General features: G+C 48.2%; 1 protein-coding gene across 1 annotated transcript; it reads left to right on the top strand.

The window, feature by feature from the left end:
• Window positions 1–595: 595 nt before the first annotated feature.
• On the top strand, window positions 596–12,171 carry KLHL35 (kelch like family member 35). Its single transcript, XM_045000871.1, has 6 exons — window positions 596–1,485; window positions 5,551–5,735; window positions 7,675–7,793; window positions 8,966–9,154; window positions 10,814–11,002; window positions 11,983–12,171. The coding sequence occupies exons 1-6, from the start codon at window positions 596–598 to the stop codon at window positions 12,169–12,171; spliced, it is 1,761 nt and encodes a 586-aa protein (XP_044856806.1).
• Window positions 12,172–12,671: the final 500 nt, after the last annotated feature.

Raw genomic sequence — 12,671 nt, 5'->3', positions numbered from 1 at the left:
GGCTCCAGGGTTGGGATACATCTGTGGCTAACTGGTGAGTGAGAGCGGGTCCTGTGTAGGCCTAGAGAAGAGAGCTTGTGTTGCCCATGGCTGGTGGAATCAGGGAACTGACCTGGAGCAGGCACAGACATGGTCTCCTCATGCATGTTCCACTGCCTTCTATTGTATGCTCAACTGATCTCTGAGCTACAGGGAAGAGATTTCCTTTCTGCAAAAGCATAGGGGTCTGTGCTTTGAGAGTAAGAGGATCTGAATTTTGGCCACTGTTCATTAAAGAACTAAAGCACATGCGTACATCCTGGTGGTTTGGTGGGTGTTAAGCATGTGCTTAAACCTAAGTATGTGGCTCAGTGCTTTGCTGAATCAGGGCCTTAATTCTTGCTGTTGCTATGAAGTTCCTTATGACCTGGTTACACCTGGAAAGTCCTAGGGAACTGCAGGTTTGTTGCAATGTTATGATGAGTGCATGCAACAAAATCTTAACTTAGAGCAATTTTAGCCAATACTTAACAAGCTGATGTTAGTCACCAGTAATTTGACAACTGTTTCATTGTGTTCCTTGCTCTTTCCCCTCCGCCCCTGCCCTGAAATCAGGATGCATCGGCTGATAAAAGAAGAATCCAGCTACAGAACGAGCAGCCTTGAAAATGCAACTCGAGAGCAGAGCAAAGAAAAGCTGCACATGAAACTCTGCAGTGGGTCCTGCCATGCTGAGCAAATTCTCCAGACTCTGAATTCCTACCGGCAGAGCGGCATCTTCACAGACGTGGTGCTCTTGATTGATGGGCAGGAGTTCCCCTGCCATCGGGCCACCTTGTCAGCCAACAGCACCTACTTCCGGGCCATGTTCGGTGGTAGCCTCAAGGAAGGCCATCAAGACATCATCAACATCCAGAAGATCTCTGCCTCCACCATGAGCCTCCTCCTGGACTATATGTATGGGGGAAACATAGTCATTCAGGAAGACAATGTTGAAGATATCTTAGAGCTATCCGACTTGCTTCAGATCTCCAAGCTCACAGATGCGTGTGTCACCTTCCTTGAAGGCCAGCTTCACCCATGCAACTGCTTGGGCATCCTGAAGTTCGCCAACTCATTCTCTATCACCTCCCTGGCTGAGAAGAGCAAGAGGTTTATGCTAGAAGGCTTCGTGGAGGTGTCATGTCATGAGGAGTTCCTGGAGCTGAGCGTGAAGGAGCTGGTCAAGTATCTGTCAGATGAGCAGCTGGTAGTCCCCAAGGAGGAAGTGGTCTTCGAAGCGATGATGCGGTGGGTACGGCATGATGTTGTCACCAGGAAAGGAGCTTTGAAAGATCTCCTTGAGCACGTGCGCCTCCCTCTGCTGGATCCCATGTACTTCCTGGAAAAGGTTGAAATGGATGAGCTCATCCAGGACTCCAAGGAGTGCATCCCTTTACTGCATGAAGCACGGAAGTACTATATCCTTGGGAATGAAGTCAGCTCTCTGCGGTCAAGACCTAGGAGGTAAAAACAGGAAACTGTTTCCTAAAGCTGCATACCTGAGTCACAGATTCCTAGATACTAAGGTCAGAAGGGACCATTGTGATCATCTAGTCTGACCTCCTGTATAACTCAGCCCAAAATATTTCACCAGTAATTACATAGCAGGTGTGAGCGGGGGCCAGCTGAGGTCACTCAGTGAAGTGCAAAGAATGGGGCAGACAAACCCCAAAGTTGGTGGATAATTCAATACTTAGATTCACCAAGCTAGCATAGAACAGCTTCTTTATTACCACACTGATTATTCAGAAGTCATCAATACAGTTCTCTTAAAGTACCCAGCCTCAGGCCTCCATCCAGGTACCCAAGTCAAATATGAAGAAGATTTCTGAAAATCTTATTTCATCATATAAGAGAAAAGGTTCTACCAATCCCAAAGGATCAGACACATTACCTCCTGGGTTATTGAATATTCCAGATCTTACCCAAATACACGCTCACAGCCAATTCTTATTAACTAAACTAAAATTTATTAAAAAAGAAAAGAGAGTGAGTAGGGTTAAAAGATCAATATAACTACAGACATGACTTTAATTCTTGAGGTTCAGATATATAGCAAAGATGATGCGCTTTGTAGTTGCAAAGAGTTTTTTTTTTTTAGAAATAGTTAATAGGTTATAATCCAATGTCCAATATCATATTCAGGGTGGACCAGTCAGCACTGGGATCCCAATCTGGTGGCTTAAGTTTCCCCTGATGAAGCATCAAACAGATCTGAGATGAACAGGATCAGGACCCAAGGATCTTTTATACAATTTCAAGCCTTCTTTGACATGTTGGAGTCCCTTGGGGAACAATAGGTAATTAGGATTACTTTGAAGGAGGTCCATCACCAGTACTTAGCTATGCAAATTAACATAAGGCAATTTGCTTGTTCCTCCACCATTCACAGATTAATTGCTATACATTTCAAAGAGAGATGAACACAGCAATATCCTGTGTTTACAATTCATTTAAATGCTCGGATGTTCTTTTGATCCCTGAATGATCAGAATACAGCATAGACAGGGACTGTTGATTACATTGTTGACCATTACCCATATATATGTAAATACACAGTAACACAAACATTATGTCCCCACACGTCTTTAAGGGTTGAATATGAATCATTTGTTCTGCAGGATGTTTAACCCTTTCTAGCCATGCATCACAGCAGGGAAAGATGCTTTTCTTCCTTGCAGTAAAAGAACATCATCCAGCCCAATAGTCTTGGTTCTGAGAAGACTTGTGCATAAGCGTTAGCTAGTGGTGGTAGTTTATTTAAAAGTCCCTAAAATTCACATGAGCTACTTATATGGTTCCTCATGCTAATGCCTTCCTAATTTGCCTTTACTTAAATTGAAAAGGGCTCAAAAAAGAGAGTTACAAGAATGATTCAAAGCCTGGAAAACCTGCCTTTGTAGTGAGACACTAATGAAGCTCAGGCCTTGGCTACACTTGCAAATTTGCAGCGCTGCAGCAGGGTGTGAAAACACACCCTCTCCAGCGCTGCAAATTGCGGCGCTGCAAAGCGCCAGTGTGGTCAGTGTGGCTCCCAGCGCTGTATGTTATTCCCCACAGGGAGGTGGAGTACGGACAGCGCTGGGAGAGCTCTCTCCCAGCGCTGGCGCTTTGACTACACTTAGCGCTTCAAAGCGCTGCCGCGGCAGCGCATTGAAGTGCAAGTGTAGCCAAAGCCTCAGTCTGCTTAGTTTATCCGAGAGAAGGCAAAGAGATGGACAACGTTGCTGCTAGATGGGGAAGAGATTTCTGATAGTAGATGGCTCTTTAATCTAGCAGAAAAAGATGAGACCCAGTGGCTGGAACCCGAGTAGAAAAACCACGCACAATTTCAACGGTGAGGTCAAATTAACCATTGGCACAAGTTACCACAGGTTGTGGTGGATTCTCCATCGCTTGGAGTCTTTAAAAAAAAATCTAGTCTTGATTTAAAGATGGGCTCTAGCTCAAACAAAAGTTGAAGGCTTCATGTAGAAGTTACTGGGTGACGTTCTCTGGCCTGTTTTATGCAGGAAGTTAGGGTATGGCTACACTTACGAGTTGCAGCGCTGGTCATCCAGCTGTGTAGGAACAGCGCTGGTGTGTGGCCACACTCACAGCTACCAGCGCTAGTGTGTGGCCACATTTGCAGCGCTGTTGGGAGTGATGCATTATGGGCAGCTATCCCAGCGTTCAAGTGGCAGCAATGTGCTTTTCAAAAGAGGGGGGGTGGGGTGGGGTGGGGCGTAGTGTGACAGGGAGCGTGGGGAGAGAGAGAGAGTGGATTTTTGGAGCCAACACTGTGTGTTAGCTTCCTGCCTTGAAAAAATCAGAAAATGTTTCTGACCCCTTAGTCTTAACTCTTAATTGCAAACAGCCTGCATCTTCTCTGTCAAGCAAACACTCCCTCCCTGCCTGCCTCATTCACAGGGGTTATCTCATTTGATTGATCACAGCAAACAGGAGCTGTGTTGGTTTTTTAGATAAGCAGCTCCGGTAGCAACGAGCCGGAGCTCCGAGTTCACAACAAAACAAAGAGAGTAATTTAGTTAAAAGCATTCTGGGATATCTGCTAATACCCTGGAGGCCAATAACAGCGCTGGTGTGTGTTCACACTTGATGAGCAGCGCTGGATCACCAGCGCTGCAATGCTTATTCCCCATGCAGACCCAGGTGTACGGCCAGCGCTGCAGCCAGGGAGTTGCAGCGCTGGATGTGCCCTGCAGGTGTGGACACTTACTAATTGCAGCGCTGGAAAGCCTCCACCAGTGCTGCAAATCTCAAGTGTAGCCATACCCTTAGACTGTATAATGGTCCCTTCTGATTCTAAAACTTTAGCCTGTTGCCAGATACAACTCTTTACTCCTCTCTGGCTTCACCTGTATGTCTGGAAAAGCTTCCCAAAACAGGCTAATGTTGTTCTCCCCACTTACCAGAGAAGGCTACTGGAGGTTCAGTCTCAGAATGAACTGGCCAAAATTTTTTGGAATTTTGAAATTTCTATGAAAAAATTGGTCCAAAATTTTGAATTTTGGTGGAAAAAAGGCAACACTTTTCCACACAATTTTTTTTTTGCAAATTTCCCCTTCTCCCTCCTCATTCTTCCATTAACTATAGAATGGATCAAAAAAAAATCAGAAGTTAAATAAAACATAAGACAGTGTCCATCTTCTGCAATTCCCCCCCTTTCGTTTTTCATTAGCTCTAGGCAGCGGACGGGGTGCCACTGTTTATGGACAACCCTTTTGTGTTATTTTGAGTGGCTTTTAATTTAAGGGATAGGCACCCAAAGCACAGTCTGGGTGCAAGAAATATGACTGGAGAATCCCCTGCTCAGTGCTCAGTGTGCTAGGCCATACTGCTTTCCCAGAGCTGCAGCAACACTATCTGCTCTCCTCTATAGTTAGGGCCTATTGGAGGAATTGCTGTTTCATGCAGGGTGCCATCAGGCTGTGGAATTTACTGCCACAAGTCGCATGGATTTAAGTCAAATGGATTTAAAAAGGGGCAGGATCATTTCATGGACAACGATAGCATTGTAATTACACCTCTACCCCGATATAACGTGACCCGATATAACACGAATTTGGATATAATGCGGTAAAGCAGCGCTCCGGAGGGGTGGAGCTGCGCACTTCGGTAGATGAAAGCAAGTTCGACTCTATTTAACAGAAGCTGGACAATGCCTTGGAACTGCACAAACCCATAATTAGAGACAACTCCTGCCCCAAAGAGCTTACAATCTAAAAAGTGAAGGTGGACAAAGGGTGGGAGGGGAAATTGAGTGATAGGTGAAGTGACTTGCCTAAGGTCACCCAGAAAGTCAGTGGCAGAGTTGGGAATAGAACCCTGGTCTCCTGACTCTCAAGCCAGTGCCATATCCACTAGATAACACTGCCTATCCCAACAGGACTCCTCATGGTAATGGGTATCATAGTGCTTTCTACCAGACAATACAGTAGGAGAATAAAGCTTGGAGCACGACAATAGAACAGAAAGTTGGGACTGTTGCTTTAATATTTATCCATGTACCGGTATTTCTCATTCTAGGTTCATGGAATTAGCAGAGGTCATAGTAGTTATAGGCGGCTGTGATAAGAAAGGCCTCTTGAAGCTCCCCTTCACTGATATGTACCACCCGAAGAGCAGGCACTGGACAGCACTCTCCAGCGTGCCAGGGTACACCAAATCGGAGTTTGCAGCCTGCACCCTAAAGAATGACGTGTATATATCAGGTGAGAAACCCACGCAACAGCCCCGCGGCAACACCTCCAAGCATTTCTTAGAGAAACGGCCGGTTCAGGTGCCGTGCTGCTCTCCTCTCCAGCTGCAGAAGTCACCTGGGTCTGGTATACATGTGCGGCTAGGACCTATCGCCAAGTATGTTATGCAGGTCTGTGTTTTTCTGCTCTTGTCACACCATAGTGGTTAGCAGTGTTCCTTGTACTTAGAGTTGGAAATGTAAGCTGCTGAGAATTCATTCCCAATGTATCTTCTTGGCCATAGATTCGTAGATGTTAAGGCCAGAAGGACCTTTGTGATCATCTAGTCTGACTACCATAGAACTTGCCCAAAATAATTCCTAGAGCAGAGCTTTTAGAACAGGGGCGGCTCTAGGCATTTTGCCACCCCAAGCACGGCAGGCACGCCTGCGGGAGGTCCGCCGAAGCCGCGGGACCAGCGGACCCTCCGCAGGCAAGCCGCCAAAGGCAGCCTGCCTGCCACCCTCGCGGCGACCAGCAGAGCGCCCTCAGTGGCTTGCTGCCCCAAGCACGCGCTTGGCTTGCTGGGGCCTGGAGCCGCCCCTGTTTTAGAAAATCATCCAATCTTGGCTTATAAATTGTCAGCGATGGAGAATCCAGCAGGTCCCTTGGTAAATTGTTCCAATGGTTAATTACTCTCACCGTTAAAAACTTGCACCTTATTTCCTGTCTGAATTTGTCTAGCTTCAATTTCCAGCCACTGGACCATGTTAGACCTTCCTCTGCTAGACTGAAGAGCCTGTTGTTAAATATTTGTTCCCCATGTAGATGCTTAGACTGTTACCTCTTAACCATCTCTTTGTTAAGTGAAGCAGATTGAGCTTCTTGAGTCTCACTATAAGACATTTTTTTCTAATCCTTTAATCGTTCTTGTGGCTTCTCTATGAACCCTCTCCTATTTGTCAACCTCCTTCTTGAATTGTGGGCACCGGACCTGGACACAGGATTCCAGCAGGGGTCACACCAGTGCCAAATACAGAGGTAAAATAACCCCACTGCTCCTGCTCGAGATTCCCCCGTTTATGCATCCCAAGATTGCATTTGCTCTTTTCACCACCATGTCACTGCTAATGCTGTGTTTGGCTCCCCGCATCCAGCAACGTTATTCCTCCACGTGCCCATCGTTAGCCAGTCTGGCTGTAGCAACCCGAGAAGATCAGGGCAAACCTGTGCCTACCACAGCACACAGACCTCTTCAAAACCACCCAAGAGCAAGCTTGTGGTTGAGGCACCTCTTGTGGGCTTATTTGCCCTGCCCAGATTTCTCCGCAATGTCGATGTGGCATGAAGAATGATCTGCAGCTGGCAACAGAAACCAGTCTGTTATAACTGACCCAACCTTGCGGGTACCTGGCTTGGATTTACTACGGTGCTCATGGGTCCTTCTGAACCGATTTTTGAATGGGCCTGGGTCAACGTGCAGCCAGCCTTCACTCCTGGGGCCAACGAGAGGACTCTGCATGCGGCTGTGGCCAAGGACCAACAACGTCTCACATTGCTCATGACTGCTTTTGGACCAGATTGGATGGTGGTCGGAGGGCTCTGCGCTCCGCTGAGGAGGCTGCCACAAATTGGGTTGGCAAGCTCCACACCCAATAAGAATGACCACAGCGTCACACTGGAAGGTCGCATTCGGCTGATTATCCACGGCACCCGCCAAATCTTTTTCAGAGTCACTGCTTCTCAGGATAGTCTCCCATCCTGTAAGGACAGCCAACATTCTTTGAGACTTTTCTTTCTCCTCCTTTTCCACCTTCTGCCTCTACAAGCGAGATCCCTACATCAGGCACTACATCAGTGCATGGCAGTGTTATTTGTCATTTACACTAAGCTGCCTCAGAGCCCCTCAGTTCTGAGGTGGCGGCGGTGGCTCTCCCCTTGATGGCCTGGGGCCTCTCTGTCTGTCTTCCAGGAGGGCACATCAACAGCAGCGATGTTTGGGTGCTGAGCTCCCAGCTGAACGTCTGGATCAAAGTTGCCTGTCTGCACAAGGGCAGATGGAGACACAAAATGGCGACTCTTCAGGGCAAGGTACGTACTTCGTTCCCCTCAGTCTGCAGTTCGGAGTTCTAGACTATCGACCAAACCTAGTAACTGAGGCTTCAGCATAGGTGCTCGACCCCCCTCTGCCCCCCGCGCCTCCCCGACTCTGCCCCTGCCCCGCCCCCCATTCCAACGCCTTCCCCGAAGTCCCCGCCCCCAACTCTGCCCCCTCCCTGCCCCTTTTTGACTCCTTCCCCAAATCCTGCCCCGGCCCTGCCTCTTCCCCACCTCCACCCCTGAGCGCGCTGCGTTCCCATTCCTCCCACCTCCCTACCAGAGCTTGTTATGCCGTGAAACAGCTGTTTGGATCTCCGTGTTTGATCAGGCGCTTAGTGTTGCTTAAATGGCCTACTAGGAAATCTGATGCTTGTAACAATAAAATATATAATTGAGGGGTACAGACCTATGTTGTTAGAAAACTGGACTCGATCTTTGTGTGCAAAAATGTTTAAAGGTTTAAAAATGGTGCATCCTGTTGCTTACCTTGTGGAGTTTAAGGTGTGGGTTTTTCCTCTGTCCTGGTGCCCCTCAGTCACACAGTAACAGGGCAGATCACCTCCTGTGTGCCTCCTTGCGGCCAGAGATGGTGCTGCAGCATCCTGCCTCAGTTTCCCCTCTTCTTCAGGGCCCCATAAGAACACCAGATTGATGACCTGGAGAAGAATTTCTATGCCCCTCCTATGGGCTGGATTTATTAAATTAACAAAAATTCCATATAAAAGTGCTCAAAGCCCCATCCAGTCCATGTTCCTGGTTTTCCCACTCAGGGGTGTCAGTTTCCTTAAAGATTGAGGATTCTCTGCTGGAGCCTGCTTACACCCAGCAGCTGGTGTGCTCCCTTTTGGTCTACCTGAAGCTTCCCAGGAAGCTTCTTGCTGCTCTTTATAGGGCAATCCCCTAATCCTTGCCCAAGTGGGCCTCAGGCGTAACTAGCATTGGGTGATTCCAGGCCGCTATGGGCAAGCCGCTCTGTTATACCCACCTTCCTGCTAATAGTTCACTCTGCACTCTAGCCGTTTCTCTCTTCCACACCCTAAGGCAGCTTTTGCACATGCCCCTATGGGATCGTTATGCCCAGTACCAGGTGTCAGATTGTGTATCCCGGTGCCCCTCCCTCCCGGTATGATTTCTGCTGACTGACTCTGCTCCTTCCATGGCAGATCTACGCGGTGGGGGGGTTTGACAGCTTTTACCGCCTGGCCAGCGTGGAATGCTACGATACGTTCTCCAACAGCTGGTCGGCTGTCGCCCCTTTGCTGGAAGCGGTGAGCTCGGCGGCTGTGGTCCCCTGTCTGAACAAGCTCTACGTGATTGGGGGCGCTGTGGACGACAGCGCAAACACAGACAAGGTACCGTGGTGCCGGGGCACGGTGAGGATAAAGGGAAGGCTCAGCTCGCTTACTTTGGTTGAGATGTCTTTTAAACAAGGAGTGGGAGGGGGTGACTCCGTTGTTTTCAGGTGCTTCCTCAATGCCCACTTCTCCAGCTGTGATGTTGCCTGACCTGTTTGTGGTTGTAGTAGGGGAGAGCTGTCTAGTGGTTAGAGCAGAGGACTGGCCGTCAAGCCTCCTGAGTTTCATTCCTTGCTTCTTGTGTGAGCTGACTCTGGCTTGTGAGGCTCAGGCTAAGGGGCTGTTTAACGGTCGTGTAGATGTTTTGACTCGGGCTGCAGCCCAGGCTCTAGGACCCTGCGAGGTGGGAGGATCCCCGAGCCCGAGCCCCCGTCTACACTGCAGTTAAACAGCACAGGCCCTGTGAGCCCGAGGCAGCTGGCACCGGCCAGCTGTGGGTGTCTAATTGCAGTGTAGACCTACCCGCGGGGGCGTACAGCGGATTATGGGCGTGTTCAGAGGATTTCAGATGATCACACTGCTTATTCCTTGGGGATTATCTGACTGGGGAGGGCCTCTACACACCAGATATGCTGCTCCAGGACTCGCTCGTTAATAGTCGTCATTATATTAATAAGACATACTCAGCACTTTTTATCTTCAGTTCACTACATAGACATGGAACTAATCTAGCCAGATGCACACACGCCCCTGCGGGAGGCAGGCATTATGTCCATTTTACAGACTGGGCAATTGTGAGGCAGAGGCCTAAATTTTCAAATGTCCACTGGCTTTGGGTATTTTATTTTTCAGGGGGCCAACTTGACACTTACAGGCCTGATTTGTTTTCCAAAGGTGCTGAGGGCTCACAGCTCCCTTTGCAATCTTTTGGAGGTGCAGATGCTCTGTACTTCTGAAAATCGGGCCCCTTAAGGCATCTGGTTGGGCCCCCAAAATTAGTGGATACTTCTGAAAAAAACTGAAGTCTAAGGGCCACGTTTTTAAAGGCATGTAGGCACTTAACTCCCATTGGTTTCATTGGGAGTTAGGCACCTCAATACCTTTACAAATCTGGGCCTTACTGACTTGCCTGAAGTCACACAGTGAATCAGTGTCAGGGCCAAGAACTGAAACCAGGTGTCCTGCCTCCCAAGTCCTGTTCTCTGTTCACTGCACCATGCTCCTTCTCCCATTCATTCATTTTTTGATAGATGCACAGCAAGGCGTTGACTCAAAGGGACTGTGCCATCAACGTGTGTTGGCCATAGGCGCTGACTCTGTGGGTGCTTCAGCCCTGAAGCACCCAGAGAAAAAAATTGTGGGTGCTCAGCACTCACCAGCCACAGCTGTTCGGCAGCAACACTGATCAGCTGATAGGTGGTGACACCAAACAGCTGTTTGGCGGCTCAGGGAGGGGCTTGGGGGACAGTGGAGACCAGTGAGTGGGGGCCTTGGGAACGAGGCAGGAAGAGGAGCGAGGGCAAGGCCTGTGGGGGTGGGAAGGGGCAGAGCGGGGGAGGGGAGCGGGACCTCAGGGTGGAACAGGGGTGGAGCACCCTCGGGGAAAAGTAAAAGTTGGTGCCTATGGTGTTGGGTTTTAGTTACTGGGATTTTGCCTGAGCAGGGACACCACGAGAGTCTGTGTTTCAATAGCTGATTTCCTATTTCTTCTCCCAGGTCCAGTGCTATAATCCTGAGGAGAACAAATGGACATTCCTGTCTCCCACCCCCTTCTATCAGAGGTGCATTAATGCTGTCTCCTTGGACAACATGATATACGTTGTGGGTGGACTCCTGAGTAAAATCTTCTGCTACGATCCCAGAAAAGACACCTGGAGAGAAGTGGCCACTCTCCCAGGACCTCTGGTAAGGAGAAATTTCAGAACAAGGCTCTGAACGTCACCTCATTCTCTAGAATATCCTCTGTGAACATGAGAATCTTTGCAGAAGTTTAAAGGCAAGGTGCTAAGAGCTCTGACCCATATCCAGTAAAAGCACTTAAATTCAAGCATGTAACTAGTCACTGCTCCACACCAGAGCTGGCTGAAATTTTTTGGCAATACATATATTTTATTTTTAAATGAAAAATGGCTTTTTCAGCTAGAATGAAAATTTTCATTTTGGTAAACATTTTCTGATTTTCAAATGGCGGGGGAGGGAAACTGAATTTTGTTTTTGGTATAACTATGTAGGTTGCAGTAAAAAAAAATTATTATTTTTTAAAAGACAAAAATTCAGATTTGTTTTTCATTTAGGGGAAAAAAGGAAAAACCTGAAAATGTTTCATTTAAAATAAATTTTTTAAAAAAAGTCAGATTTCTTATTGTTGAAAATGCGGTAAGAATTTTTTTTAAAAATATATATTTCTATTCAAACAAACCAAAACCCTGTTGACTTTTTTTCAACCAGCTCTACTCAGCAGCTTGCATGAGTAAGCCCGAAGTGCAGTGAATTTCCCGTGGAGATGCCGGACTGCCTTATTGCGCCTCTTGTGAGCATCTGCTAGTTCTGAGAAGCACAGTATAGAACAGAAAAGATCACAACACTCGGTTCAGGCAGGACCTCCCGTGTTTGCTCTCTAGACATCCATAAAAATCCAAAAGCATCGCCCAGAAACAGCCCTCTTGACCCCCAGGAGCTCACAACATCCAGGCCTCTTGTTATCTGCTTAGGCCTCTTTCCCTCCCTGCTAGTTGTGTGATCTCGCAGCTAGACAGGTCCGGGCAGAGTCAGTTGAGACCAGAGCATGATCCCCACTTTGTTCCTTGTTAAACCTCCCCTTTGAGCCTTGTTGTACGAAGCTGGGAGAGATGCCCTCACCTCTCTTTCCTCCCCTCTGCCCGCAGGAGAGCTGTGGGGTGACGGTGTGCGGTGGGAAGATCTACATCCTGGGCGGCCGGGATGAGAATGGGGAAGGCACGGACAAAGCTTTCACCTTTGACCCAGCGACGGGGAACGTGGCGCAGCAGCCCCCGCTGCAACGCTGCACCAGTTACCACGGCTGCGTTACCGTTCTCCAGCGTGTGAGCAGATGACCCTGCCGCTTCCTCCCCAAGAAGAATCCCCCTGGAGAAGACAGTTAACCTCGGTGCCAAAAAATGACCCTCTGTCCTGTTCATTGATGTTATGTGCCAGTCTATGTGGAAGAGTGACCAATGCAGGCATGCTGTGGCTGTGAGGCACCAGCCGGAAGGAAGGTGGGGGTGAGGGGAGTCACGACTGCAAATATTAAGTAATTGTTGTCATTGTTTTGGTGGAGGTGAATGCTGCTTTGTGCTGGGGGAGGAGGGATGTGGGCAGTGCATGACATACGGGGCAGGGAACACTGCACTAAGACCAGTAGGTCTCGAGTAAAGCTCGTCAGCAATTTTCTGACAAAATATATATATATATATTTTTTTTTTGTCGGAAGCAAAATCGTTGGCAAACAGCGTCTGATTCGATAGAGCTCCAACTCTGAAAACTTTCAGCTTAAAAAAAGGAAAGTTCCAGTTGTTCAAGACTAAGTGAATTTTTGCTTGTAAATTTGTCAGTT

The sequence above is a fragment of the Mauremys mutica genome, chromosome 1 (assembly GCF_020497125.1).
Source record: "Mauremys mutica isolate MM-2020 ecotype Southern chromosome 1, ASM2049712v1, whole genome shotgun sequence".
Classification (NCBI taxonomy): Eukaryota; Metazoa; Chordata; order Testudines; family Geoemydidae; genus Mauremys; species Mauremys mutica.
The sequence above is the reverse complement of the archived record's forward strand: the minus strand, read 5'-3'. Positions and strand labels throughout refer to the sequence as shown.

What these genes read in the sequence shown, in the direction of transcription:
- KLHL35 (XM_045000871.1), top strand. Translation starts at nt 596, where the DNA reads ATGCATCGGCTGATAAAAGAAGAATCCAGCTACAGAACGAGCAGCCTT. An exon ending in CTGCGGTCAAGACCTAGGAG is followed by an intron (nt 1,486 to 5,550) that starts GTAAAAACAGGA and finishes TTCTCATTCTAG; the next exon opens with GTTCATGGAATTAGCAGAGG. An exon ending in GAATGACGTGTATATATCAG is followed by an intron (nt 5,736 to 7,674) that starts GTGAGAAACCCA and finishes TCTGTCTTCCAG; the next exon opens with GAGGGCACATCAACAGCAGC.